This window comes from Sorex araneus, chromosome 8 (assembly GCF_027595985.1).
Source record: "Sorex araneus isolate mSorAra2 chromosome 8, mSorAra2.pri, whole genome shotgun sequence".
NCBI classification, from domain to species: domain Eukaryota; kingdom Metazoa; phylum Chordata; class Mammalia; order Eulipotyphla; family Soricidae; genus Sorex; species Sorex araneus.
Window position 1 is genome coordinate 35,034,403 of NC_073309.1, and position 25,955 is coordinate 35,060,357.

General features: G+C 43.2%; 1 protein-coding gene and 1 long non-coding RNA gene across 3 annotated transcripts; one reads left to right on the forward strand and one right to left on the reverse strand.

Moving 5' to 3' along the window:
• Nucleotides 1-2,652: 2,652 nt before the first annotated feature.
• LOC129406755 (uncharacterized) lies at nt 2,653-4,680 on the reverse strand. The gene is made up of 3 exons (XR_008631212.1): nt 4,555-4,680; nt 3,508-3,724; nt 2,653-2,783 (listed from the first exon to the last, which is right to left on the reverse strand). It is a non-coding gene; the product is annotated as an uncharacterized LOC129406755 (long non-coding RNA).
• Nucleotides 4,681-15,301: 10,621 nt separating this feature from the next.
• POP4 (POP4 homolog, ribonuclease P/MRP subunit) lies at nt 15,302-25,722 on the forward strand. Of its 2 annotated transcripts, none has more exons than XM_055146055.1 (8): nt 15,302-15,381; nt 15,414-15,519; nt 17,526-17,578; nt 19,390-19,613; nt 21,208-21,285; nt 21,459-21,520; nt 22,689-22,790; nt 23,734-25,722. In XM_055146055.1, the coding sequence occupies exons 2-8, from the start codon at nt 15,465-15,467 to the stop codon at nt 23,868-23,870; spliced, it is 711 nt and encodes a 236-aa protein (XP_055002030.1). In that variant the 5' UTR covers nt 15,302-15,381; nt 15,414-15,464; the 3' UTR covers nt 23,871-25,722. The 2 variants fall into 2 exon arrangements, with proteins under 2 accessions (XP_055002030.1, XP_055002031.1); XM_055146056.1 differs by having other exon boundaries at nt 15,360-15,381; nt 15,418-15,519.
• Nucleotides 25,723-25,955: the final 233 nt, after the last annotated feature.

Below are 25,955 nucleotides of genomic sequence, written 5' to 3' on the forward strand. Positions count from 1 at the left end.
CCGAACCCCAAAGTCACCATATAATTGAAGATTTAACTATAGCTACATCACCCTTTTTAAATTTTTGGAATTCCTGGAGCAACATCTCATACTCTATACAAAGAGTATAGAGATATACAAGGAGTAGCACACCACATTTGATGGGGTGTAAAGTAGAAAACAACCAATATAATATATAAATATGCATATATATGATATATTGATATATTATCTAACATTATCTAATTGGTCTAATATATTATATATATATTAGCACACAAAGCTCAACATGTTAGTAATCTCTTATACAAGGGCTTAATGGCTTCAGGGTAAGATACAACAATCTTCACACATTTTCCTCTAAGGAAAATTTTTTGGATCATTTTTAGCATATAATTCAAAACAATAATACAAAACAAATTATTTAGGTCTGCTTTGGGGGCAGGATTGGGTGGTGGTGGAAAAATTTGAAATAATGGTGGTGGGAAGGTGTAATGTTGGTGGGATTGGTGTTGAAATGTTAAATGTAATATGTGAACAACTTTATAAAGATAAAACAAAATTTTAAAAGGGAAAAATTGCAGTTTTCTGAAAGAAGAAGGGACCTAGAAGCCTTTTGCAGGATCCTTTTGTTCCTTAAAATGCATGTTTTGGGAGAAGTTCCAGTTTGAACCTCTCTTCTCCTCCTTTTTAGGGGATTTTTTTCTATATGCCATAAACAATGAAATTCCCATTGAAATAAATGGGATATAACAATCAGATACATGTACAGTTTTCTCAGAGAAGAAAAAAATGTTCCATTTGGGCATTTACTAGTCATGTTTATCACCAAGAACTCCCTCTTGTGGCCAAAGTTGAACCTGCCACCTTGTGAATGAATATAAGGGTACTTGTTTCTGAATTCTAGCTGCAGTCACTCTATGGAAATCAGTGGGAAGAAAACACAGTCTGTTTTTAAAAAAATAAATTAGTTTTCTGAGAGAAGAAATAAAATCTAAAGTGGGTTCTTTTGCAGGATCTTTTATCTCTGTGAAGTGCATATTTTGCAAAAAGTTCCATTTGGTATCTCCTTTCTCTTGGCTTTTCTTTCTATATGCCAGGAACATGAAACTCCCATTGAAACCAATAAGAGAGTACTATCTGCTAAATATGCAGTTTTCTCAAGAAAGAAAACATGTAAAACTTGGGCTTTTTAGTGTTTTCTTCAGCTCCGTGGACTGCATTGCTTAGGAGAAATTCAGCCTTCTACCTCTTTCCCTGTAGAATTATGCTTGTTTCTGTATGCCAGCGAAGTGAAACTCCCAGTGAAATCAATGGGAAAACACAATCTGTTAAAAACACAGTTTACTGGGAGAAGAAAAAAATCTACAAGTGGAGTCTAGTGCAGGATCCTTTAGCTTCTTTAAGTGCCTCTTTTGGGAGAAGCTCCAATTTGTACCACTCTTCTCTCTGGAATTAAGATCTGTTGTTTCAATATGCCAGAAACAGGGAAACTCCCTTTGAAATCAATGGGAGATTGCAATCAGCTAATATATGCAGTTTGGGGGGAAAGAAAGGATTATCCATTTGGGCACATACTACTCCCCTTTTATCTCCATCTCTGAGAGCTTGCTCTTGTGGCAAAAGTTGAACTTTCTACCACTTCCCTGTGGAGTTAAGGATACCTGTTTCTATACTAGCTGCAGTGAAACGCCCTTTGAAATCAACAGGGAAACAGGGTGAGTTAAAATTGCAGTTTCTGAGAGAAGAGACAAGAAATGAGTTTTGCTCAATCCTTTATCTCCTTTACCTCTTTTCTTTGAAGATAGGGACTTTTGTTTTTACCTTCCAGGAACATAAAACTCCCATTGAAATCAATGGTATATCACAATTCACTAAGTATGCAGTTTTTCTCACAGAAGAAAACATGTAAGATTTGGACCTTTTACAGGTTTCTTCAGTTCGGGGGAACTGCATTGTTTGGGAGAAGTTCAGTTTCCTATCCCTTTTCCCTGTGGCATTATGGGCATTTGTTTCTAAATACTAGCTGCAGTGAGACTCACTTTGAAATCAGTGGGAAAATGCAGTATTTTTAAAACATACAACATTGATGCATTCCAGATTGTTTCATGTGTTTTCACTGAATAATTTGGGAGAATTTCCCATTTTTAGCTCTTTTCCCTGCTATTTTAACTGCCACTTGTTTCTACATACCAGCAGCAGTTAATCTCCTATTAAAATTAAATGGGAAGCGCAATCTGCTAATTCTGAGGGTTTCCAAGCCTGGTAGAGCCATACAACTTGCACATTCTTGGGATAACCACTTTTGACTCCATCTTTCTATCTTTTTCCTATGGAGTAAGTTAGAAAGCACTTGTTCCCATACACTGGCAGCAGCAAATCTCCTATTGAAATCAGTGGAGAGAGGCAAGCTGCTATATGTGAAGTTTACTCGGAGAAGAAAAAAACATACAACTCTATATTCCCAGAGCGCTTCATGTCTTTTAACCAAATCATTTGGGAGAAGTTCCCTTTTTTTACCCCATTTCTCTGTGGAGTCACAGGCAATGTTAATACATCCCATACATAAGTTTCCCACTGAAACTAATGGAGAAACACAATCTGTTCACGTGAAGTTTACTCAGAGAAGAAAAGACATCCAAATTGCAGATTTTTAAGATTATTTCACCTCTTTTCACTGCATGTTTTGGGATAAGTTCCACTTTCTATCTCTTCTCCTGTGGAGTTAGAAGCACTTTCTTCATGCACCAGCGGGGTTGAGGCTCTCATGGAAATCACCACGAGGAGAAGGCAAACTGCTCCATCTGAAGTTTTCTCAGAAAAGGAAAGAGAGACAAGTTTGATATTTTCCAGAACTATCTGTCTTTTCACTAATCATCTGGGAGAAGTTCGGGTTTTTTTTTTTTTTTTTTTTTTTTGCTTTTTGGGTCACACCTGGCGATGCTCAGGGGTTACTCCTGGCTTTGCACTCAGGAATTACTCTTGGCGGTGCTCGGGGGACCATATGGGATGCTGGGAATCAAACCTGGGTCGGCCGCGTGCAAGGCAAACGCCCTACCCGCTGTGCTATCGCTCCGGCCCCAGAAGTTCGGTTTTTAACCTCGTTCATTTCCCTGTGGTGATGCATCCACTTGCTTCTACATGCCAGCAGCACTGACACTCCCACTGAAGGCAAAAGGTGAGCCGCTCAATGTGAAGTTTTCCCAGAAAAGACAAGACTCACAACTTGCATAGTTTAAGGTTACTTAACCTCTTTTGAATGTATCTTTTGGGAGAAGTTCCACTTTCTATCTCTCCCTCCCGTGGAGTTAGAAGCACTTGTTTCCCTACAACAGCAGAGGTTAATCTCCCATTGAAATCAGTGGGGAAAAGGCAGCTGCTAAATGTTCAAGTCTTCTCAGAGAAGGGAAGGCGTACAACTTTGATCTTTTCCAGGGTGTTTCAAGTCTTTTAACTAAATCGTTTGGGAGAAGATCCAGTTTTTAACCCCTTTACCCTGTGGAGTTATGACTACTTGTATCTACATACCAGCCGCAGTGAATCTTCCATCGAAGCTAATGGGAAAATGCAATCTGCTAAATGGGAGGTTTGCTCAGAGAAGGAAAGACATGCGACTTCATACTTTCAGTATTACTTCACCTCTTCTGACTGCATCTTTGGGAGAAGTTCCATTTTCTACCTCTTTTCCAGATGGAGTTAGAAGCACTTGTTTCCGTACACCAGCTGTGGTGAATCTCTCATTGAACTCAATGGGGAAAAAAGCAAGTGTTAAATGTGAAGTTTTCTCGAAGAAGAAAAGATAAACAATTTTGATATTTTCCACAGTGCTTCATGCCTTTAAAATAATCATGGACAACTTTGCAAATGTGTATATTACTGGGATTCAATTAAAAAATAAATACATGGAAAAAAATTTAATAAAAATAAATTTTAAAAATAATAATAAATAAATAAATAAAATAATTTGGGAGAAGTTCCAGATTTTACCTCTTTCACCTGTTGAGTTAGGCCACTTGTCTCTACATACCAGCAACAGTGCATGTTTTCTCAGAGAAGAAGAGACATGCAACTTGCATTCTTTTAAGATTAGTTCACCTCCTTTGACTGCATCTCTTAGGAAAACATCCACTTTCTATCAAGTTTCTATATATTAGCAACAGGAAGATTCCCATTGAAATCAATGGGGGAAATGCAATCTGGTAAAAATGCAGTTTTCTGAAAGAAGACAAGACCTGCAAATTGGTCTCTTTCCAGGTTCTTTCATTTCACTGAACTGCATATTTGGGGAGAAGTTCCAGTTTGTACCTTTTTCCTCTGTGCATTTGCAAGCTCTTGTTGCAAGCAGCAGTTCAAATGCCGTTGTAAGCAATGGGAAATGCAAATTGCTAAAATCTGTTTTCTCAGAGAAGAAAGAACTGACAACTTGGGCAAGTTTCCAATCACCTTTATGTCCTTAAACTGGATCTTTTGAGAGTATGTCTAATTTCTACCTTCCATTGAAACCAAGGGGAAAATCTGCTACAACTACAGTTTTCTTTCACAGAAAAGTTCTCTACCTAGGCACTTAATACCTACATTCATTTCACCTCCTGGAACCACGGCTGTTGGGAGTTCAACTTTTTCTTTTCCTCTGTGGAAGTATGGTAACTTCTTTGTAAATACCAGCAGTAGTGCAACTCTCCTTGAAATCAATGAGAAAATGCAGTCCATTAAAAACACAGTTTGCTGAGAGAAGAAAAAAAAAACAACAAGCTGGACATCTTCTATCTCCTTGAAGATAAAGGAAACTTTTGAAGTCCCAGTTTATACTTCTTTTCTCTTTGGATTAGGAGCATTTGTTTCTGTATACCAAAAGCAGTGACACTCCCATTGAAATTAGTAAGAAAATGCAATATTCTAAAACTGAAGTTTTCTTACATAAGAAAAGACCCACTACTTGGGCATTTTAAAGGCTCCTTTACCTCTGTGAACTGCATCTTTTGGGATGCAGTTCCATTTTCTATCTCTCTTTCCTGTGGAATATACTTGTTTCTGTATATCAGCAACAGTGAAACTACATTGAAATCAGTGGAAATCGCAATTTGTTAAAAATGCAGTTTTCTGAGAGAGGAAAAGACGTATATCATGAAAATTGTTCCCATTCCCTCAATTCCTTGAATTGCATCTTACAGAAGAAATTATAGTTTTTGCCTCACTTTTCTGTGGAGTTTGGGCACTTGTTCCTAAATAATAGATGCAGTAAAATTCCTGTTGGAATCAATGGGAAAATGCAATCTACTAAAAGCCCACTTTTTGAGAGAAGAAAAGATATGATAATTGATTGGTCCCTTTCTATGTTCCTTCATTTCACTGAACTGTATATTTTAAGATAACGTCCAGTTTGTACCTCTTTTCACTGTGCAATTAGAAGCATTTGTTTCTTTTTACTAGCAGCAGTTACACTGCCATTTAAATAAATGAAAAATGCAAGCTAATAAAAATGCACTTTTCTCTGAAATGAAAAAAAAAAAGGTACCTTGGTCAGTTTTCATGTACCTTCAACTCCTTAAATTGCATTATTTGAGAGAAGTTATAGTTTGTACCTATTTTCACTGTGGAGTTAGAGGTACCTATATCTATATACCAGCAGCAGTGAAAATCCTATTGAAACTAAAGGAAAAATAAAACCTGCTGAAAATGCAGTTACTTTTTTCTGATAGAAGATGTTTTACCATTTGGGCACTTACCATTGGGCATTTACTACTTCCATTAACTTCCTTGAACTATGTCTTTTGGGAGAATTTCCACTTTCTACCTCTTTTCACTGTGGAGGCAAGGGCACTTGTTTCTGCATACCAGCAGAAGTGAAACTTCCATTGAAATCAATATGAAAACACATTCTGATAATACACATTTTTCTCAAAGAACAAAAGCATCTACAGCATGGGCACTTACCAGTTACCTTTATCTCCTACAGCTGCCTCCTTGGAAATTCAGCTTTCTTTTTCTTTCCTTGTGGAGTTATGGGGAATTGTTTCTAAATACTACCAGCAGTTATACTTCCAGTGAAACCAACTGAAAAATGCAATCTGTTAAAAAACAAAATAGCTCTGCAGGGTGGGCAATTACCACTGTCCTTCACTTATTTGAACTCTGTCTTTAGGAGAAGTTCCATTTTTTTTTTCTTTTTGGGTCACACCCGGCAATGCACAGGGGTTAGTCCTGGCTCTGCACTCAGGAATTACTCCTGGCGGTGCTCAGGGGACCATATGGGATGCTGGGATTTGAACTGGGATTGGCCACGTGCAAGGCAAACACCCTGCCCACTGTGCTATCGCTCCAGTCCCAGAAGTTCCATTTTCTATCTCTCTCTTTTTTTTTTTTTTTTTTTTTTGCTGTAAAGGGGCACTTGTTTCAATAGAACAGCATCGTGAAACTCCCATTAAAATCAATGAAAACCATAATCCAATAAAAATACAATTTTCTCTCACTAAAAAGGTTCTACAACTTGGGCAAATCAATGGGGAAATACAATCTGCTAAATATGCAGGTTTCTCAGAGTAATAAAGATCTGCAACTTGGACACTTGTCAGTTATGTTTATCTCCTTGAACTACCTCGTTGGGGTGAAGTTCAACTTTCTATCTCTTTTCCCTACAGCATCAGGATCACTTGTTTCTAATACTAGCAGCAAGCAGTGAGATTCCCAATGGAATCAATAAGAAAATGCAATCTGTCACAAACACATTTTTCTGAGAAGAAAAGACTTACAACTTGGGCATTTCCAGGTTTCTTCATATCCTTGAACTGTACCTTTTGGAAGTAAGTCCAGTTTCTACCTCTCTCCTCACTGGAATTAGGGGCATTTATTTCTATAAGACAAAAGCATTGAAATCAAGGGAAAATGCAATCTGCTAAAAATGCAGTTTTCTCAAAGATGAAAAGACCTGAAATTTGGTTTCTTTACAGGTTCCTTTCTTATTTTTTTTTTTTTTAAACAGGTTCCTTGACTGAATTGAACTGCATCTTTTGGGAGAAGTTTACTTGTACTTCTTTTCTCTATTGCAATTAGAAGCACTTATTTCTATATACCAGCAGTAGCTAAAAGAGAAATGGCCATGGAAATCAAGAGGAATATGCAATCTGCTAATAATGCAGTTTTCTCAGTTAAGTCCTAATGTTTGATCATTTTTACATATTCCTTCAGCTCTATGAATTGCATCTTTTGGGAAAAAAATGCACTTCAGTGTCATTTCCCTGTGGAGTTAGGGGCACGTGTTTCTATATAGTAGCAGCAATAAAACACCCATTTAAATTAACATGAAATCAAAATCTGTTATAATGCATTTTTTTAGAAAATAAAAAAAAGGCCTGAAAATTCATCTCTTTCTAGAATCTTTTGTTTCATTGAACTGTATCTTTTGGGAGATGTTCGAGTTTGTACCTGCTTCTCCGTGGAGTTCCAGATAGTTGTTTCTAAATACTAGCAGCAGTGAGACTCCTATTGAAATTAATGGGAAAACACAATTTACAAAAAAATGTTTTGTCAGAGAATAAAGGTTCTACAACCTGGGCACACACCAGCCACCTTTATCTCACCATTTGGGGGAATTTCCAATTTTAATGCCTTTTCACTGAGGAGTTAGAGGACTTGCCTCTGTATATCAGTGGCAGTGAAACTTCCATGGAAATCAAGGGGAAACCACAATCTTCTAAAAAATGTATGTTTTGAAAGAGAAGAAAACACCTGAGTCATGCCCACAAACTATTTCTGGTGTCATAATATCATCTACCACCCTTGCTTCAGAGATTCATAAGTAAATCTTGAATGCGATCAACTAGCTGCCCATAATCCTTCGTACACCTGCTCATGGCTAGGAGGGGGGCACTCAGAAGGGTGAAGTCCAGCCCAGGACCCACACAGAGCCATGCCAGACACTCGCTCCCACACTCCAAAATCACTGCCCTGCCTCTGGTCAGACTCCATTGTCTTGGGACATAGCCTCAGTCAGGTATTAACCTGCTGAAAATTCAGCTATATGGGTCTCTTGTGACTGAAATCTCCAGGCTTTTTCAGAGTTGGGATGGGCTCCTCCCACCACCTCCCTGTACTTTCAGAAGCCCCAGCAGTCACATCCACAAACCAGTATAAATTTAATTCTAGCTGTGTCATACAGTTAAAAATTCTGGACTTTCTGAAATGCTCAACTGTAAAAATCTAAAGCACACGCCGAGGGGTGCGTGCACTCTCGGGCTCTCCGGGCGGCTCTGGTCTCACTGCCCGCGTTCAGTGCTCTGGAACTGCTGTGTATGGGCTGGATCGGGACAGCCGTTGGTCAAGGACAGGCGACGGAAGAACGAGGACCATGGTGGTTGCTGATTAGTTACCGTTTATTCAATCTTCCATCTTTCTCATCTCCCACACTCCCAATTTCGTCCTCTCTCTCGATCTACTGCAGCATCTCTCTGCTTTCTCTAGTCTCTCCCCCTTACTTATCTCTCCCACCTTGCCCTCTAGGCTACACCCAGGCAGGTAGCAAAATCAACATAACAAAGCCCTTCCTGAGGGCAGGGCATTCCAAAGCCCTTCCTGACTCTTAAGGTGTTTTTCCTTTCCTTGGTCCAAACACTTATCAACATGTTAATACTAGTTATTTTTGTATGGACATAGCAAGAGATACATTGAGGCTTGAGCTCTCCTGGCAACATCTTGCCACAGACTCAGACCACAGCACTCAGGCCAGATTAATCATTCCTAACCCTAGCAGGGTCCAAATCTAGTTATCACTGTTTGGATCATGACAACATTTGTCCATGATCAAGCTCTTAACTTATAGTTAAGCATCAGGCACTCTGGCCAGGCCCATCTCGATGCCAGGGTAGCACACAACTCACCGCTTGCCCTAGGTCCATCTCATCCCTCATCGGGACCCTGCTTTTGGGGGTGCTAGGAAGTAAGGGCAGCTGAGGCTTAGGTGGAGAGAACAGATGCCCAGGAGGAAAATATCATGTAGAGTCAAATGACTCCCAGGTTACAAAAGCATAGCATTTGCTAAGTCTTCTGTGTCCATACAAAAAGGACATGGTTCTGAATAAACTATGCAAAGGACTCAAGGAGAAGAGAAAAACAATACTTATAAGTCAACAGAACACTAAGAAAGAAGCTACAAATAAACAAAGAGTGGGAGCACTGTAACGGGAGTAACCCAATAAACCTAAACAACCTGAGGCTATGTAATCCTACACTCAACCACGAAGACAGCCGCACAACATCTCCAAACTCTATAGCACTGATAGTCCAGTAGAAGCACATCAGATTGGATGGAATGTAACATAGAAGGCAGTCAAGCTCGACTAACCAAACAGTAACACAGAAGGCTTAAGCTGTAACGATGTTTTAGTAATCCCTCACACAAGGACTTAATATCTCCATGGTGAGATAAATTTACACTAATTCTCTTCTGAAGAAATATTTTTGATCATTCTGTCAGCAGTCTATTGCTAACAAGCAAGATAAATCAAATTATTGTGGTCCTGTTATGGAGCAGGCCTGAGGAGTGGTTGGGAAAATTCCATATATTGAGGGCTAGTATTGAAATCTTCAAATTTTTTCTTTTTTTGCCATAAATTAGAGCTACTTTTCTCTTTCACTGAAATCCATTGGAACTCCTTTTGAAATCAAAGGGAAAACATACTTTCCTAACAACAGTTTTCTCTGTAAAGACAGTTAAAACTTTACCACACAACTTATATGTAATGCAATTAAAGTTCAAGTTTTAGTGAGGATCTCCGAGTTTTGTCTTCTTTTACTTTGAGAACCTTTGCACAAAACTGTAGGAATATTGAAGTACTGGACCTAAATGGGTGTACAAAGACAACAGATGCGTAAATATTTTGTCTCTGAAGGGTAAGTTATAGCTACTGTGTATTACCCTTAAGTTCAGACTTTTTTAAAAATTTTTTTTAAATAAGAATTTTATTTTATTGAATCGCCATTTTGAAAATTACAATGCTTTCAGGCTTAAGTCTCAGTTATACAATGCTGAAACAACCATCCCTTCACCAGTGCCCATATCCCACCACCAAAAAAAAAAAAAATCCCACACAGTACACCTCTCATCCCACACCCTGCCCCCACCTTGTAAATGGTAAGTTTCACTTCACCCTCTGTTTACTTTGGCCACATTCAACACTTCAACACAAACCTCATTATTATTATTAGGAGTACCCCACTAGAGTCAGACCTGTTGTGAAGAGAAATGAGGTCGCACGGCCGCGCGGTTTTGGATTTCTGTACTTTAACAATTAAGTTACCACAGGCCCTCTTCCTACCTGCACTGCATTCCTTTTGCCTCTACAACATTACTATTTGCCCTGAAGAAGCTTGTCATTGGCCTGTGTCTATTAGTTCCGTCAATGTTCACAACTGTACCTATAAACATTCAATTAGATTGTGTTGGAATCAGCCCATTCCACTGGGGTACTCTAATATGTCTGAGAGTCCACACAGAGCCTTGAAAAGTCCAAGTCCTGATCAACAATGCTGGCATAGTCTCTGGCATCAACCTTCTGGATCTCCTGAGCCATGATTGTTAATTACCACACACACTTCTGGACCACTAAGGTTTTTCTTCTACGATACCAAAAATTAATCATGGTCATATTGTGACAGAAAATCCCTTAGGGGGGCTGGAGCAATAGCACAGTGGGTAGGGCATTTGCCTTGCACGCGGCCGACCCGGGTTCAATTCCCAGCATCCCATATGGTCCCCTGAGCACCGCCAGGAGTGATTCCTGAGTGCAGAGCCAGGAGTAACCTCTGTGCATTGCCGGGTATGACCCAAAAAGCAAAAAGCAAAATCCCTTAGGATTTTCCAGTACTGCTGGGGTTCAAAATTAATGTACCAGTAAATTTGGAGTCATGGGTTCCATGAGCCTCTGAGTGATGAATTAAAGGTGACTGAAAAGGATGACTCATAATAACTAAGTTGTTAGTTTAATTTTCCATTTTCATTTTTTTAATTTTTGTTTGGACTAGAGTGACAGCACAGTGGATAGGGCATTTGCCTTGCACGTGGCCGACCCGAGTTTGATTCCTCCATCCCTCTAGGAGAGCCCGGCAAGCTACCAAGAGTATCTTGCCCGCACGGCAGAGCCTGGCAAGCTACCCATTGTGTATTCAATATGCCAAAAACAGTAACAACAAGTCTTACAGTGGAGACGTTACTGGTGCCTGCTCGAGCAAATCGATCAACATCGGGACAACAGTGCGCCAGTGCTAATTTTTTGTTTTGGGTCACACCCAGTGGTGCTCAGGGTTTACTCCTTACTGTGCACTCAGAAATGACTCCTGAGGGTCTCAGGAACCATTTGCAGTGCCAGGGATGGAATCTATGTTGGTCATATGCAAGTCAAGTACCCTATCTGCCTGAAGTTTCGATTTTATCTCTGCAATATTGACTCAATTTCCTATTATTCCAGACACCTAGTTATCCAAAAAGATCTCATGTATTTTTCTACCTTTAAATTTTACTGCACATGGAAAGTGTGAAGTGCATATGGCAAGGGCACAGTCTCTTGCCCCCACGCCTGGCTGTCTTCACTGGGGCCCCTCAGAGGGGGGCGGGTTAAGTTTTCCTCCCTGCCCCAAGCAGAGCCCTGGCAGCTGAAGACCTCCAGAACCCAGCCACAGCCATGCTCAAGGCCACTCTCCACATGTGCAGATGAGTCTCACACACAAAGGAACCGGCGGAAGATCCCAGTTGTGTGGGACCCAGGGCTGAGATCTCCAAACCTGCTCAGATCAGGACTGGGCCTCCTCCACCCAGGTCCCCCATTTTCCAGTAGCTTGCAGCCACACCCACAAACTACCTCTGGTGCCATGTAATCCCATCAACCTCTTATAGCCTAGTTCTCCCTCTCAGAGAACCTGGCTAGGTACCGAGAGCATGAGAGCATCCTGCCCGCATGGCAGAGCCTGGCAAGCTCTCCGTGGTGTATTTGATATGCCAAATACAGTAACAATGTTGGGTCTCATTCCCCTTACTCTGAAAGAGTCTCCAATGCGGCAATTCTGGAAATAACAAGTAAAGAGAGGCTGCTAAAATCTCGGGGCTAGGACGAATGGAGACGTTACTGGCACCCACTTGAGCAAATCAATGATCAATGAAATGACAGTGATACAGTGATACAGTGATGAAAATTGCCCTTTTGCCAGGGAAGTTACTATGTTTCACTTCTCTGGCTGGATCTTTGTATAGAATACCGTAGCTCTGCAAAGAAACTGTTTTTGAAAATGAGAACTTCAGGGGCTGGAGCAATAGCACAGCGGGTAGGGCATTTGCTTTGCAAGCGGCCGACCTGGGTTTGATTCCCAGCAGCCCATATGGTCTTCTGAGCACCACCAGGGGTGATTCCTGAGTGCAGAGCCAGGAGTAACCCCTGTGCATCGCCAGGTGTGACCCAAAAAGCAAAAAAAAAGAAAAGAAAAGAAAAGAAAATGAGAACTTCAGCATTTAAAATAGTTCCCAGAGAAATAATATAGCAGGTGAGGTAATTTCCTTGCACACAGCAAACCCAGGTTTGTGATATCTAGCACTCCATATGGTCCTGTGAGCGTGGTCCCACACAAAACAAACAAACAGAAAAAGAATTGCCTAGGAACATTTCTTAATGCAGATTGCAAGAACCACCTACTAAATAAGACATCTCAGCGATGACCCTAAAGAATTTGAATTTTTGTAGTTTATTACAATATGTTTATTTAACCAACTAGTCTATATTTTACTTACTTAACCCACACCTGTGGATCAACAGTTTTCAGTGTTTTGCTATTATAAACAACAATCACAAAGCACACACCTAAAAGGAGGAAAATGCATAAAGTGAGAAGTCTGCATACATAATACTCCCTAGCGATAATATAAAAGGTTTGGTTGATAACATAAAAGGTTTGTTTGCTTTTGCAAGGACTTTAGAAATGATGAATTAAGGAGTCAGAGAAAGTCAAGAGATTCCCACTTCATCTCAACTGAGAAATTCGCCCTAAGATAGTGCTTGCCTAGGGTACCTGGGGAGGTGGTCTGTCAGTTTGGAGTTAAGGGGCCTAAAAATCCAGGAAATCTTTCAAAGACAGGGCTTCCCAGCATATCCATAAATACAGAGGTGCTGCTCAAAAGGGTTCCCTTGAGTCCACAGCACTGAAATTGGCTGTCTTGCTGTTATTTTAAAACTGTTTAAGTATCTACAAATGCAGTAGACCCTGGTTCAAATGTTCTGCCTCAAAAAAAAAAAGTTCTGTCTCCATTTTAATGATAATCTGGATCAGTGTCTCTCAAGCTTTTCCAACCACTGCCCCCTTCTGACTTTGCATCTATCGGATATCCCACCCACCCCCTATTCCCACCACCACCAGCTGGACCCTGGTCTTCTGCACTGGCCATTAACAGATTTTCAATGGTGGCCCCTTGGAACATCCATGGCATCAGTTGACAAATGCAGATCTAAAGTTAAGTAAATCCCTTCAAGCTTGCAGGTCCCCTTAGAATTTTTCCTAATGTACTGAAAACTGTGAACCACAGAAATAAGGGGTTCAGCGCCCTTTCCAAGTCCCACCTTTAGAGAAACTAGGACAACACAGCACCCTGTCCCTGCAGAGAGGGCGGCCCAAGCCTTCCAAAGGGGCTCTTTCCCAGAGTAATGAAAATCAGTTCTTCTCCTTCTATCTTATTACAAAAACTAAAATTTAGGGCTCCCAGAAGACTTTCAGAGACCATTAACCCAGCCTCCCTCACAGCAGAGGGGACAAGGGAAATCCAGAATTAACAAGTGAGTAGATAACTAAGAGTAATCACACAAGCTAGGGGGCAGCTAAAACAAGACTAGAACCTATGCCTCCTAACTTCATGGCTCCTGCGGTCTGTAAATTACATTAAATCAGGGCCCTAGAGAGCATAAAATGACTTGCCAGAGCCATGCCGCCAGACTCCATGCCAGGCTGTTTCATTTGGGACACCAGGGTGTGAGACCCCTCCCCACCCCAAGGGACCCAGCCCGGGCAGGCAAAACCCTCCAGAACTCAACTACTGCCATGCTCAAGGCCGCTCTCTACATGCTCAGGCCAAGTCTTACCTATGAGAGAACCTATTCCTGGACATCTCATACAGCACACCACTCATATTCCAAGAGCAGCACACCACATTTAATGGGATTTAAATTAGAAGGCAACCTATCTTAGAGGGAAATACATTTTTACAGTTATATAAACACAGATGGCTCAAACTTTTACAACTTGTTAGTAATCTCTTATAGAAGATAAGCTTAGTAAGCCCTGGGTGAAATACAACAATCCTCACATACTTTCCTCTAAGGAAACTTTTTTGGAGCATTTTCAGCAGCGTATTCATAAAAAATAATTACTGTCATCCCGTTGCTCATGGATTTGGTCGAGTAGTCACCAATAATGTCTCCATTGTGAGACTTGTTATTACTATTTTTGGCATATTGAATAAGGCCACGGATAGCTTGCCAGGCTCTGCTGTGTGGGCGAGATACTCTTGGTAGCTTGCTGGGCTCTCCAAGAGGGAGGGAGGAATCGAACCTGGTCCACTGCATGCAAGGCAACCGCCCTACCCGCTGTGCTACCGCTCCATCCCTATAATAAAAAATACAAAATAAATTTGTTCAGTTCTACTTTGGGGCAGGGGTTGGGGTAAAGCTCGGAAACATTTTTTTTTGGGGGGGGGCTTTTTGGGTCACACCTGGCGATGAAGAGGGGTTGTTCCTGGTGCTGCACTCAGGAATCCCTCCTGGCGGTGCTGGGGAGACCATATGGGATGCTGGGAATCGAACCTGGGTCGGCCACGTGCAAGGCAAACGCCCTACCCGCTGTGCTAATATTGCTCCAGCCCCAAAGTTCGGAAACATCTTAATTATGGTGATGGGAAGGTGTAATGATGGGATTGGTGTTCGACTATGAAACGGAATCAAATATTGTGAACTACTTTATAAAAAATAAAATAATTTTTTAAAATAAAATAAATCAGGGCCCTGAAGCTCTCATCCCCACCACCCGCCACGCCCACCCCACTTCCGCTCTCCCCAAGACCCCAGCTCCTCTCCACGTCCCCTAGCGTGGCAAACACGCAGACTACGTCGGTGCCCTCGCCCCAGTCCTCCTTCTTGTGGCCTCCCCGATCTACAGAAACACACCAGCGGGAAAGCCGCGCGTCGCCTGCCCCTATAACTAAAGCAGAAAACGCCTGGGCTGGGACTAGCATCCGCGGGGCCCAGCGCCCCCACCCGGCACCCGAGCGTCCCTCCGCGGCGCGCGGCAGTGACGTCACCGGCGCGCCACCGAGCAGCCGCGGGGCCGCGGGGACGCGAAGCCCGGGCCTGATCCGCGCTCTGACGAGGGGGCGCGAGGGAGAGAGAGAGAGAGAGAGAGAGAGAGAGAGAGAGAGAGAGAGAGAGAGAGAGAGAGAGAGGGAGAGACCCCGCTGTGGGGAGATGCCTGCGAAGGAGACCCCGCGGCGCGAGGGCGCCAGCACCCCGAGAATGAAAAGTAAGCGCGGTTTTCCCACGGCCTCAGGCGGGCGCGCTGCTGAGAGCCACAGCGCTGAGGAGTGGGACAGTGACGTGGCCGCTGGAGGCTCGAAAAGGAAAAAAACAAAAAAACAACAAAAGAAACGGTCGTGTGGAGGACTTAGGACGGCCCCGCGCCGGGATCCGCGCTGCTTCCATAAAGGAGACTGAGGCCCAGGGCCCCCGCCCGACTTCCCCGCGGGACGCTCCTCTGTGGGGAGGGGGCCTTGGCCCGACTTGACCTGTGGGGTGGGGGGAGTCTCTGTGGCCCCTTGGCTGCGGCCTGGTTTCCTCTTCTGCACTGATGGAGCCTGCCCAAGCCTCCGCTCTGGAAACCTCTAGAAGGGGAAGGCGTGGGGGGAGGGAGAGTTCATTGGGAGGCACGCGGCCATGACGTCACTAACCCAGGTTTAGGGTGTTGTTTTTGTTTCTTTGGCTTTTTTTTTTTTTTGCTTTTTGCTTTTTGGATCACACCCAACAATGCTCAGGGGTTACTCCTGTCTCTCCGCACTCAGGAATTAACTCCTGGCGGTGCTCGGTGAATCATAAGGGATGCTGGGGATTGAACCGGGGTCGGCTGTGTGCAAGGCAAAACGCCTCCCCCTCCCCCCCTCCCGCTGTGCTATTGCTCCGGGCCCCTGACTCAGGTTTTGGTGGGATCAGAGGTGCCCTCGAAGAGAGCAAGCCCCCAGGGCGGTGTAAGTGAGGAAGTTGTTCTGGAAAACGAAGTTTTAGCTAGGTCTTTGCCTCTCTCTACCTGTCTAATCAGCCTGCTGGCCTTAGCACATTTCCTCATACGTCTAATAGGAATTGTAACTGCTTTAAGGATTGCTCCGTAAAGAGATTAAAATGCAGAGCGTCGAATTAATAAGAAATAAATAAAATGCATAACGTCCGATGAGGTTCGTGGTGCATCTGATAGTAGCCGTTAGTTGTGTGCGGTTACAGAAAGACTTCCAAGTCCAGTTCGAGGCACTGTGACAAGTGATGCAAAATCTAGTCCAGGGTTTTTAGGCCCTGCAGGTTACGCTCTTCAGACAGGTGATAATGTCCGTCCTCCTTTGAGGGAGAACTAGATTCATATGTAAAATTTGGAATCTTCTTTCCGACTTTGGATGCTCTTCCTGTTTGTACTCAGCAAGAAAGAGCTAGCTAGTGGGGGTGGAATTTCTAGAGTGTAGTTTGAATCCAGTGTCAGGTTTTTCCTCCCTTAAACCAAACCTTTGTCTCACTCTTAATCCATTTACATCCCACTTCTGTCCCTAGAGCCATGATTTTCTTTCTTTTTTATTTTCTTTAACTTACTAAGCAATACTTTTAACATCAGACCTGCTCCTGGAGCTCCCTTTGTTGAAAATAGATCTAGTGTTACCCTTCATCAGCTTTAATTATTATTCAACTCAGTTTTGTTTTGTTGTTGTTGTTGTTGTTGTTAGGAAGTGGTGGTCACAGATTTGGTGGTCACAATCAACAGTGCTTAGGCACTACTCCCAGCTTGGTGTTGGGGGGTTGCTCCTAGTGGTAAATGAGACATCATGCAGTGTTAATTACTGAACCCAAGCCTTCTGCATGTAAAGCATGAACTCCAATCCATTGACCCATCTCTCTGGCCCACCTCTAGTAGTTTAAACCTGTACAATTCCAAGTGTGGTTTCCTGACTGTAATGAGAACTTTTTAGTAATGTAGAATCTGGGAGTGGAACCCAAGAATCTACTTTTTTTTTTATAAGAACACAAAGATTCTTACACATTTTACACTTTTAAAAGGTTAAGAAGTACTCTTTTAAAGCATAACCTTGCACCTTCTAAGATGGATATGACCAGAGGGCCTGATAAGAGACATCCAAGAAAGCTTTTAGGCTGTGCCCTTTGTACAACCCCATCTTCTCCTATCACAGAATAAACATTTTCATATTTAGATGTTTTGGGTTTTATAGCCATGCCAAACAGAAATTGATGGTTTCATGTTTATTTTTCATTTTCTAGATATGATCTACCATGCGTTTTCTCATCAAGAGGCAAAAGAGTTGGATGTTAAGGTATAGTGCTTGGCAAGAGGTCTGGGATCTATAGAAATAATGACAGAGTTGGAGGTGGGGTACATAGAGATGCCTTCATGAGACCTCAGGTTCACATCTCATGCCAAGGACATCCTGGTGGCTCTGTTGTTTGGGTTCTTTGGTGACAAAGGGCCCCAGAAAGTGATTCGGTGGCTTAGGAAGCATCCACGGTAAATGTGAGGCCATGACCTCAGTCTTTGGTTCCTCCAAATTTGCTGATAAGGGGGGAAAAGAAGGGTGGGCGATAGAGAAGGATCGGTGCTTTATAAACCTTTAATGCTATTTTAGATTCCTTTACCATATCTTCCTCCTTAATCTTTCTAGCAGCTGTTTTAGTCTCAATCAAGGCTTATTGTTCTGGTGGTCTGTTTCCATATACTGGCCTCTTTTCCCCTTGTGATAAATTCACGTTTGTTTAGTTGGAGCTTATAACATTTCCCAGTATATAGGGGAAATGCTTACTATCCTTACCTGAATTTTGACTTTGCCACTGTGGATTATATCTGGATTTTACAAATATAAGCTCTGTTAACAAAGCAAAAGCTATACTGGTGACTCCTAAGGAGGGAGTTAGGCAAAATCAAGATTTTTGAAAGGCTGATGTTTGACTTCTTCATGAATGAAGGGCCGTCTAGGTATTGAAAAGAAAATGTTGATATGGAGCAAACCTGAATCCAACAGCCATTCTTATATAAATTACTATGAAAAGTATGTGTGTCACATCTTCATATACTTACCGTGTCTTTCCCTCACAACGGGAGAGTTTGAATATTATTGGCATTTTAGCCTCTAGTTGTTTTGGGAAACAGAGATCCAACAAATGGTCCAATCAAAAAGCATAATCATGGTGTACAGTTCTTCCCAGGACTGTGGCAGACATGAGGCAGGGGCACCTGAGGAATGGCAGTGGACGGTTCCAACTATTGTTATAGTTCCAATCACTGCTATGAGAAGCAGTGATTACTGGAGTTCTTTGAGAGAGTCAAAAATTGCAGCAGTTTCTTTTTCCAGAAGTCCTCTTAGAGCCTGTCCTCAATCACTCTAAATGGGAGAGAGGGAGACCACAGGATAGAGGTGCTCTTGACAGTTTGTTTCCCAAAAATGATGTCGGATCCCACTAGGCGAGCAGCCACACCACATCCTCAAGACTGACATCTAAATAGAAAGGATTCAGTGGTAGGTGCAGGATCAGAACTCCTGCCTGCCCCTCTCTGGGAGCACTTGCTTCATTCTGGAGTACTTAAGTTATACTGTTTTCTCTTGTGTTACCATTGTTTCCTTCAAGGATCTACTCTGAGCTTGCCGGTGTCATACACTTCTGAAACTTGCCCCTGTCAAAGATAGCACTGTAGCACTGTCCTGTTGTTCAACGATTTGCTCGAGCGGGCACCAGTAAAGTCTCCATTGTGAGACTTGTTACTGTTTTTGGCATATTGAATACGCCATGGGTAGTTTGCCAGGCTTTGCCGTGTGGGTGAGATAATCTCGGTAACTTGCTGGGCTCTCTGAGAAGGACAGAGGAATCGAACCCGGGTCAGCCACGTGCAAAACAAAACGCCCTACCCATTGTGCTGTAAGAGAAGTTTTTTTTTTTTCTTCCAAATATACATTTTTCCCCCCATCACAAATTAGCATTTGTATGTGACTTCACATCTGGGCAGGTATAGGTTGCCAGATCCTGCAGAGTAGAGTGTATAGTGGGTGATGTTGCAGCTGTGTGTGGGAAGATGTGGGGGTCCCAGCCTGCTCCAGCCAGAGCAGTAAGGCCACGCATCCCTGTCTCCACATAGCACTCGGGAACCAAGCGGGCAGAAGCCTTTGTGAGGGCCTTCCTGAAGCGCAGCATGCCTCACATGAGCCAGCAAGCCTGTGAAGATCATTTGCAACGAAAGGCTGTGGTTCTGGAATACTTCACTCGCCGGAAAAAAAAAGAGAAGAGAAAGAAATCCAAAGGTCTTTCTGCCAGGCAGAGACGGGAAATGCGGCTCTTTGACATTAAACCAGAACAGCAGAGGTAAGTCAGATCTTTGTGGACCTTTTATACCGCCCTGCTGACCACCCGCACCTCCCCCACCCCAGCCTCCCCACCCTATCCCTTGCTGAATCTTTCAAAGAAGGTTGTGGGTCAGGATTTGGGAAATGACATGACTTTATAGGCAGTCCCTGCTCATTTTAAGTTAGGGACCCTTCCCACTTCTGCCACAAGAGGGCAGTCTTCATTTACCAATTAGAACTATTAGAATTTGGCTTTTAGTTGCAAAGCATATTGAGACTTACGGCTTGGCTTCTGTCCTAGACTTAACTAATAACACCGGTGCCATAAATGAGTCTGTTGTCTGTGGCAACGGCTGTTTTGTCTTTCAGCTTTCCTAGAAAAAAAGGAACTGGTATTTCTTAATATATATATAGATATCACTTTGTAGCTTTTAATAACTTCATACAGAATCTCCCTCTGGGGGTTACTTTATAAAAAAAAAAAACATGCGCCCACATGTTTCAGAAGTTGCGGAAAGGGACACATCACTTGCCGTGGGAGGACATGTTTGCGCCGGCTGACTCTCCGTTCTGTTTTGTTCACTGTTCTACATTTACATGTGACTGTGACTTTTGCTTCTAGATCTGACAGATAGCTTCTCATATCCTATAGACAAATAAAGTCTGTCATTATTTTCATCACCCTCTTGCAATCATCTGGGCTTTAGGTAGAGGGTGGGGCTTCTACCTATCTCCAGCCCATTTGGGTTTGATCTTGAAGTTTTCATTTCTCTACAAAGAACTTCATGTGAGTAGATTCTCCACAAGGCACCAAGACAAGTGGTGATGGCTCCAAGGAAAGTCTTTGGGGCTCCCTAACCAGCACCTCCAAGGTACTCATTACAGAAAAAACTCACAGACAAAACCTTACATGGAGGGGCTGGAGCGAAAGCACAGCAGGTAGGATGGTTGCCTTGCATGCGGCCGACCCGGATTCCGGGTTTGATTCCCAGCGTCCCATATGGTCTCCTGAGCACCACCAGGAGTCACCCCTGTGCACTGCCAGGTGTGACCCCAAAGGCAAAAAAAAAAAAAAAAAAACCGTACTTGGAATTTTCATGACAGACAGCCACTCCTGTTTACCAAAGACCTATCTTTGGTAAGGTCTTCCTAGAACAGAGAATTTCCAAATAGCATAACTAAAGTTGATTTCTCCTTATGAAAAGAAGCCCAGATGTACACCATCCTGGGCTGGTTGGGCAGGCTACTCTGTAGCTGTCGGTATCCCAGGCAGTGTGCCATCACTGCCCGACCATCCTTAGACATTACTTCACGATGTAAGATAGGTTTGAGCTCTCGCTGTTATGACTGCAGCTAGCCAGCAGGGAGGATGAAAGGGCTAAGGAAGAGACAACTTTCTCTTCTGTTAGCAGGAACTGAGCCTAAGGAGATTACTGTTGATGAGAAGACTGGGGTTCCGGAGATGAAGGAGCTTGCTTTTTGGTTGTGGCAACAGAGCTAGGATTTGCACCCGGTCTGCAGTGGATCCCTGCTCCTTGGCATAAGGCTGTATGTTCTTTGGATATTGTAATCCCAAACTCAAATTGCCTAACTTCACCGTTCTCTTGCTACAGGTATAGTCTTTTCCTCCCTTTACATGAACTCTGGAAACAGTACATTCGGGATCTGTGCAATGGGCTCAAACCAGACACGTAAGTTGCATTTCTGAAGCCTCTTTGAGGCAGAACTCAAGTTAAATCATCAATGTCATGGCAGCTGTAGGACCCAGCAATCCATGTTGCTGGCTACAGGAATTTATATGCCTGTTTCTTCTTTCAGAGCTCTTTATTTTAGCATACCTTACGGGCTTCTGTTTACCTCGTAGGCAGCCTCAGATGATTCAGGCCAAACTGTTAAAGGGAGATCTTCATGGCGCTATCATTTCAGGTAATTTCCTCAGGAGGGTCATCCTGATGCCCATGGTGATATATAGTATTCCCTCTGTTCCTTTCATGCAAATGTTTGAAAGGACATTTGTGGTGTCCTTTCAAACATTTGTATGTTCTGCCTATTTGGGTACTTGGATATTTAATGTCTCTGTGTACCTTCTCCACACCACACCGTACTGAGTTTCTTAATAGAACCCATGGCACTTCCTCTCAGCCTACAATCTTAAACAGAAAGTCACTCTCACCCAGTTACATGATTTTAAGTGTAAGGTAGGAACTAAACTCCCAAATAGTTTTATCTCTAGCACACACCTCTCTGAGGAAAGGTCATTCATCAATTTATTGCTCTTTTATCCTAACTGCACCCTGGAAATATCCACCTAGCTGTCTGTTGAACCTACAATCATCACAAACTTTTCTAAAACAGGACTCTTAGCCTTTCTCAAATCAGCCTTGTCCTAATCTTCCTTGTCTCATTCATGTAAATTGTCACTATTTACCCTGATTGTTCAGTCCAAAGCACAGGAGGTATCCATATTTCTTCATTCCTAAATCTCCAACACTGATCCTTCAGCCCATTCAAGCACCCGAATGTAAGCCACAGCCATCTCCCCTGTGTTACGGCACTTGTTACCTCCCCGCATCAGAACCTAAGCAACTCAAGAGCAAGACCCAGGGCTCTCATTAAATAGTGTCCTTAGCACCTACCCAGTGACTGTTTTAATGACTTGGGGAGCCAGATTGGGGGAAGATGAGTGGCAAGTTGTCATTTTGGCTAGAATTCAAGAGGTTGTAGAAAGGCCCTGCTGGATGAAGTGTTCATTCAGATTCTACAGGTGAACCATGCATGATGTTGTCTGATGCCAGATTGGAACTTAGTGTTGGACACAAATGTGACCTCTTGACACCAAAATCCCCTGTGGGTGCGGGCGCTTCAGTAGACACCTTGTCAGAGTTGGCACAGAGGCTGCAGAACCATAGGCAAGGGATGAAGAAGCCTGGATTCTTGCCCAGTGTGGTCCTCATTAATGAAGGGCCTCTACCTAGTTCTGTTCTTTGAGTATTCTTCTTCATCTGCTGGCTTAAGTGTGGGACCAGAACCCCTGTGCCCCACAGGCCCCAGCACCACAAAAGACTGAACCTTGAACTCCCTTTATCTTTTTCAGTCGCAAAATCCAAATGCCCTTCCTATGTGGGTGTTACAGGAATCCTTCTACAGGAAACAAAGCATGTTTTCAAAATCATCACCAAAGAAGACCAACTGAAAGGTACGTAACTGTCCCTGACTTTGGGCTGTGTGCTTCTTGGCTTTTTCATGGTTCTGAGGGGCTCAGTTTGTCCTGCTGAAGACTATACGCCAGTAGGCACCATCCCAATTCCTCTTCCCAACCATGTTGGAGAGCTTCTGGGCTGTGCCTACAGCCACTGGGGTCTGTTTCCAGGATTGGGGACTTCCACTTACCAAACACAACTTGGCAGTGGTGTGTGGAGCAACAGGAGACTAAGGTAGTAACTATTCCTGCAATTCTAAGAACTGCCCTTGGTGGTGACAGTCTGGTTAAGGGAAATGAGTGCTAGCTCCCGGATTCCCACAGCCATCTATATATAGATGGTGTATATGTATGGGCCACATTCAGTAGTACTTCATGTCCATCCTGGGAGGTGCTGAGGATCACCAGGCCCACGCCCAGTGGTGGTACTTAGGAGGCAAGCCATGTTGGGGATCAGACACAGGGCCTTGCGCATGACAGTCACAGGAGCCATCTCCACGGTCCTACAAAGCCATCTTGCCAAAAATTCATAGATCTCAAAACCACAGTTAGGGGTTTTGTTTCTTAAACTTACAAATTTGGTTCTTGCTACTTTCTTCCATTCCCCCCTCCATCTTGCCCAGTTCTTTCTTCTGCTTCATTTGATGCCTCAGAATGTGGTGAACAAATTCCCTACTGAGCATTAAACCATGGGCTTGGTTCAAAGTTATGTGGAGAAACTTGTTTCTCAGTTTGTTCATAGTTTGCTCTCATCCTGCAAATAGTTGTTATATTTTAAATGTGAATAAATTGGCTTTGACAGAACAATTCTCATAACTCCTGGTCTGTTACTGTCCCCCATTTCCTATCAGCTTTTTCAGTACAATTATTTTAGATATAATCTGCATAAAAGTGATCTTAGTGCCAGGATTTTCTTTCTCCTTTTTTTTTTTTTTTCCAGTTATCCCCAAGCAGAACTGTGTGTTCACTGTGGAAATAGATGGCTTCCTTTCCTATATTTATGGGAGCAAATTCCAGCTTCGGTCAAGTGAACGGTCTGCAAAGAAGTTCAAAGCAAAGGGAACGATAGACCTGTGAGCTTTCGCTGCCCAGGACATGTGTTTGTGACCTCCCAGAACTGGAAACTCCCTTATTACTGAACTTCCAGAGAAGAACTAGGGAACCCAGTTCGGGATACAGAACCTCTGGCCAGTTGTAGTCAGAGTTCAGGACGTTTTACCATCTGGAAGAAACCAAGTGAAGAGCAAAGAAGCCAGCAGGGAAAGGAGGTGTGCATCCAGCTGACCTGCATGCGTGCTCCTACATGGGAGGAAAATGCCAGCATTAGCAAACTGGCTCACTGAAATAGTGAGATGAGGTTTTAGTGCCAGCAGGTTTTTTTTTTCTCTTTGATACTTTTCTCTGTTTTCTGAATGTTCTATGATGAGTCAGTTGTTTATAACATAAAATAAATGGTTAGGCTTAAACAGCTCCACAAAAAGGTTTCCACCATACAGCAGCTGGGTGGTGGGGAAGAAGAGCCCCAACTGTGCTTCTGCTCTCTGCGGGCACCTGGCAGTGACGTTACAGCGGGTACCTGGGCCACAGCGCATCTGACTCATGACTTAATCGGTTGAACTTTATTTATTTATGTATTTATTTATTCATTTTTTTTCTTTTTGGGTCACACCTGGCGATGCTCAGGCATTACTCCTGATTTTGCACTCAGAAATTACTCCTGGTGGTGCTCAGGGGACCATATGGGATGCTGGGATTAGAACCCGGGTCAGTTACGTGCAAGGCAAATGCCCTACCCGCTATGCTATCGCTGCAGCCCCTAATCAGTTGAACTTTAACTCAATGAACTCTGTAACCCAGCTAAGGGTGGCCTCCTGTTTCAAGAAGGCTGAAGAAGGGTGAAAGGTAATGTAGCCGCGGCATGTAGGGCTCATTTGTCCAAGACCTGGAACTGGAATGACCCATGCAGGGAGCTGGCCTCTCATTACTCTTGCTCCTGAGGAAGACTGGTATTCTTCCAAGGTCTTGCCTACTAAGAAAGCGAAGTCTCTAACAGTAAACTTAGCTGACCCCTTGGATCTATTTTTGCTGCTGAGAAGCTTCTCTTTTTGATCTGCCCCTGACCAGCCTCCAGCATCTGGTATGCGGAAAGCCCTATGAATCGGGATGACCCATTTCTCCTTTCCTTGGAGCAGGTAGTCGCCAAGTAACAGAGTATTCCTGGTAACACACTGGCAGCACAGTGCCAGAGGCCTTATGTTCTCAGTATTCCCTGTTCAGTTTCCTCCCTAAAAGAAAATTCCAGTGGGGCGAAGGGGAGGACTCACACCGATTCTACAACTGGAGAGCAGATACCTAGCTCTGCCACTGTACCTCCCAAAGATTCAGCATCATCAAATTTGCCTGTGGGGTCTGTTGCTCTCCAGAATCAGAATATCCTTCAGTTTGGCTGCTTCCCTCAGTCTGTCTCTCCCTGCCTATAGTGCCAAACTCAGTCCTAGCACTGTTTTAGACCTCCTGGCCCCTAACTCAGCCATAGGGTATGACCATCCTTATTTTGCCATGAGGAGACTGAAACTCCCTGTCCTCACTTGTCCCGGACTTCAGCCTAAGAGGGATGGAGCTAGTTTTTGAACCTGAGTCTGACTCCAGCACTCTGCTTTTTACTACAGAGCTGAAAAGACACTGTTCTGAAGTGCACAATGTGTCCCTTTATTACCCGAGGTCCCTCTTGTTTTCAGCATGAAATAGCTGCTGTTCTTCCAACCATCTGCAAGTACCACATTGGTAACCACACAGATGCTATAATTCCAACCATGCTATCCTTGCCCACCCTTATACGAAGCAGAAGACCAACTATGTGTAAATGTACAGTTGCTTTCCAGCAAAGTTGTTGGTATCACTTGCCATATGAAATCTGTTTTTTATTTGGCACAGACTCAATTTTTTTGTGTGTGAATAGTTGCTTAATTTATAGAGTCCTATCCCAGAAAACTTAGTATGAATCCTTACGTGCCAGGGAGCTGCTGCAATGCCTGTTTCTAGAATGCCCTGTTAGCCCCACAGCCCATACAAGGGCCTATGGGTCCTATGACCCAAGTAGCATACCGTATTCCAGCCAGGGGAAACATGAAAGGGCAGTTAGGAGGGGTGACAGAAAAAGGC